The sequence below is a fragment of the Garra rufa genome, chromosome 7 (genome assembly GCF_049309525.1).
Source record: "Garra rufa chromosome 7, GarRuf1.0, whole genome shotgun sequence".
Classification (NCBI taxonomy): domain Eukaryota; kingdom Metazoa; phylum Chordata; class Actinopteri; order Cypriniformes; family Cyprinidae; genus Garra; species Garra rufa.
The window spans coordinates 11,516,719-11,520,851 of record NC_133367.1 but is presented as its reverse complement, the minus strand read 5'-3'; the positions used below and the strand labels follow the sequence as shown (position 1 = coordinate 11,520,851).

Here is a 4,133-nt window from a genome sequence, read left to right as displayed (position 1 = left end):
GCTATAAACACTTAAACCGTTATCATCCATTCTAAGTCCGTCAGAAACTAACAATGAATTTAATTTTTCTACCTATTAGATTGATTTATTAACGTCTACACCTACCCCAACCCTAAACTTAGCCCTTCCCATAATACACAAACAGTATTATTGTTGTACAGTAGTCTATGACATAAATAACGTTAGACTGATGTGCGCATGCGCAGTAGCCTCTTCTAGGCTAAAGCCCATCACAAACACAGTGCATTCATACGAAGCGGTGCTTCCAGTAATTCCATCTGAGCCTTAAAGAATTTAATAGAGCTGCGCAGTTGTTTTGCACCATGGGGTCCTCAGGCGACAAAAAAGAGCAAAAAGGTATTTTTTTGTCATCATTTTAAGATTATTTTTGGTCATAATAATTACACTGACAATAATTTACGCCATCTATTTAGGGCACACTAGTGTTTTACCAAAGAATCGCCGTAATGTTTTACTTTCGATTTTGCAGCGCAAGCTTTATGTAAAGTGTTTACTTCTGAAAACGGACAACTTTAAACCCCATTAAAGCCGTATAGGATGATTTATATCGTCGGTCATTTTAACGCAGTGGCGGAGGCAGGATGATTTCATAGGGCTGGGCAGGGAGTAGGTGTTGCCACCCGTCCCTTAAAATACGGAATCGTCCCGTATTTGAGAATGAAATTGCGCGTCCCGTTTTGAATCAATACGGGACGGGTTTTGTCCCGTATTTTTTATAATTTTTTTAAGCAGCGTCTCATGCAGTTAATCACTGCGGTAAAGCCAGCCGCGGTTCAGAAAAACACGGTCAAGCCAGCCGCGATTGATTATAAGTGTGCGCGCATATTACAGTGATTACGGTAGTTTCAGAAACAACACAGAGAGAGAACGCGCTTGCAGAGGGCTTTTCATTTAGACGCCCAGGACTGAGAGATAATACTACAAAGTGCTCGTGAATTTTTACTTACTTATTTATTTGCATTTCTGCTTTAATATCCGTTTTATTTATTGCTGTACTTGACGGTTCTTTTCTGAGAAATGGGACATTATTAGACTTTAGAGTCTAATAAGTAGAAAAAACAAAACAATGATCAGTTCTTATTCAGGACGGCCCATATTATATGCAAAACTCATATGAAACCTTTTTACTGCAGCATTTTTGAGATATGGGACATTATTACATTTTAACGGGGTATATAGACCCCATTTCTAAAAAGTAGAAAAAAACAATGATCAGTTCTTATTCAGGACGTCCCATATTATATGCACAACTCATATGAAACCTTTTTACTGCAGCATTTTTGAGATGACCCCCCCCCCCCCCCCCCGAATGCGTCCCTTATTTTTGGGTATTAAAAGTGGTAACCCTAGCAGGGAGGGACCAGCGACCAGTCTGGGGTGGGGTGGCACAATAATCTCCATTATTTCAATATAAAAATGTGTTTTGGACTGTTTTAGTGACTTAAACAAAACAGTTAATTCTCACTTAATTGTAATTGAGATATATATTTTTGAATTAGATCAAGTAATACTGAGTGAAATTGACTATTTTTGTTGGGGCTCACTATTGCACAGTCATCTTGGTTATGGTTCTCAAAACCCCTGAAAGCTTGTTCTCCAGCATTGCATACTCATGGATAAGACATGCAAATAGTGATAAGAATGTGAAAAAGGCCGGAATTCAACAGCACATAAATGCCAATGTAAAATTGGTTATTTTATGCATTTAAATTGTTTCATTTTTGTTTGTACTTTACAAATTAATGAGAGAAAAACAAATATTTTCTAATATAAATGCACTGTGCTCACATTTACTTGTGTACTTGTACTTGTCTGTCAGCTTGTGCCTTGTATTGTGATTTCGAATGGCAGAATATAGTTTAGTATATGCATTTGAGAAATGCTCTTTAATGTGATGCATATACATGCATGCACAGTTTACAACTTTAATCTCCTTTCTGGTAATTTCATGACTTTCAACCCCTTAACTGTCACTCCCATTTTTTAACAGAGACGTGAAAATGAAGAATTCATACTTAACTTTTTATAATTTACTCACAATAAAACAATATTGTTTTTTACTGACTTTAAAATGGTTTCCAAAGGATGAATTTAGCCTAACAACATCTCATCAGACTGCATTTCACTGTACTCGTCTCAAAAGTCTCCCGTTTTGTGTGGTTGTAAACAGATACGGCGGTTCTGCCTTTGGTAAAAAATAATTAATGCATGTTATTGCTGTTTTTAATACAAGTTTATTATATCTGTGTATTATAACAAATGTAATAAGACAGAAATATCAAACTGTAAAAGCCTATGAAATAGTGTAAGCATATTTTTCTGCACCACAATAATTGAATCTCTAATGACTTAAGTGCAGTTCACATTTATTCCTCAACCTGACAATGTGTGAAACACTATGATGGCCTGATGTTTCAACAATAACTACTGCAGGCATAACATTTGTAATGGACCAGCAATTTACTGCAGAGCAAGTACTGAATTCAATCTGATTTTAGATTATTCTGCCAAACCACTACAAAAAAAAAAAAAAAAAATCTAGAATTAACTGAATGTCTACTCGTTTTTTATAGAAAGAAGAGACAGCAATGATTTAGAACGTCCAAATAGTAAGTATACACTTACAAATGTTCACAATATTTTGCATTTGCTTACTTTAATGCCTAATGTACTTTACAGTTGCTCAATCTGCAATATGTTTCATTTGTATGCACATGATCGTATCCTCTCACTCTTTTTCAGTGTCCCAGAGAAGGCTGGTGTTGGTTGGAATGACTGGAGCAGGTAAAAGCTCCTCTGGAAACACCATACTGGGCAGAGAACACTTCAAAGCTACAGGAAGTGCTTCATCTGTAACCAAAGAGTGTGATAGAGTGACTGAAAATGTGGCAGGGAGAGAAATTACTCTGGTAGATACACCAGGCATGTTTGACACCGATATTCCAGAGGAGGATCTCCTAAAACAGGAGATCAGTAGGTGTATAAATATGACGGCACCTGGACCTCACGCCATCATCCTGGTCATTGAGTTGGGCCAATTTGCTGAAGAGGAGATCCTTACAGTGGAGAAGGTCAGTGCCATATTCGGAGAAGAAGCAGATAAACACACAATCGTCCTCTTCACTCACGGTGATGAACTGGAACAATCTATTGAGGAACACATCAGTGAAGCCCCTGAGGACCTGAAAGAAATCCTGAGACGCTTTGGGGGAAGATATCACATCTTCAACAATAATGACATGGAGGATCGTGATCAGGTTGTGGACCTGCTGGAGAAAATAGACGCCATGGTCGCAGCTAACAGAGGAGAATATTACACCAGTGACTCTTATCAGGATGTAGAGCTCATGCTGAAAACTCAAGAAGAGGAACTCAGACGAGAATATGAGAAAAAATTACAAGACAAAGAAAAAGAACTGACGGCCAGATTTGCTGGAGAGAAGCAGAAGCTGGAGGACAGATTGAATGAGTACAAGCGTTATTACGAGGCAAGGCTTCGAGAGTCCAGACTGGAGATAGAACAGATTTACACTAATGAGAGTAAACTGACAAAGATTGTTAGCAAGTTAAAAGCCCTCACAGTCCAATTCAAATCAAAGTCTGAGTAATATTCTCAGGCTTAAAAGGTCTATGCACATTATAGATATTTGTTTAACTGAATTATGAAATTGTATTAAAATCAGTAATTCAGCAAGTGTTTAATCAAACAGTGCATACTGCATACTCAACAATAATGACATGGATGTATGTAATATTTATGTAATATGTGTAACCTGATCTTATTATGTATGTAGTTCTGACTGTTGTACTCGTAAGCCAAAGACAATAAAGCTATACAATACAATACAAAACAATAAGTATTTTAATTATTGAAACACATTTGCGCAGTCATTTCCTGAAGCAGATTGCCAACAACTACTGGATGCCTATGCTTTATCTGCTCCATTTATTGGATAAATCTAGATAGACATGATATGATAATGTTCATCAAACTAGGAGAATATTGCACACCAGCTGGGAAAGGGTGAGGCACAGAAGTATAAACATAAAGATCAAAACTATATTTATAGAGATCCGTGTCCTGAACCAAGGACTAGTGCTCACTATACAGC

The 4,133-nt window shown here is 37.2% G+C and overlaps 1 protein-coding gene across 1 annotated transcript; it reads left to right on the top strand.

The window, feature by feature from the left end:
- Positions 1-219: 219 nt before the first annotated feature.
- LOC141339234 (GTPase IMAP family member 7-like) lies at positions 220-3,851 on the top strand. Its single transcript, XM_073844862.1, has 3 exons — positions 220-357; positions 2,595-2,630; positions 2,764-3,851. Exons 1-3 carry the CDS (start codon positions 324-326, stop codon positions 3,627-3,629), a joined length of 936 nt encoding a protein of 311 aa, XP_073700963.1. The 5' UTR covers positions 220-323; the 3' UTR covers positions 3,630-3,851.
- The last annotated feature ends 282 nt before the right edge of the window (positions 3,852-4,133 follow it).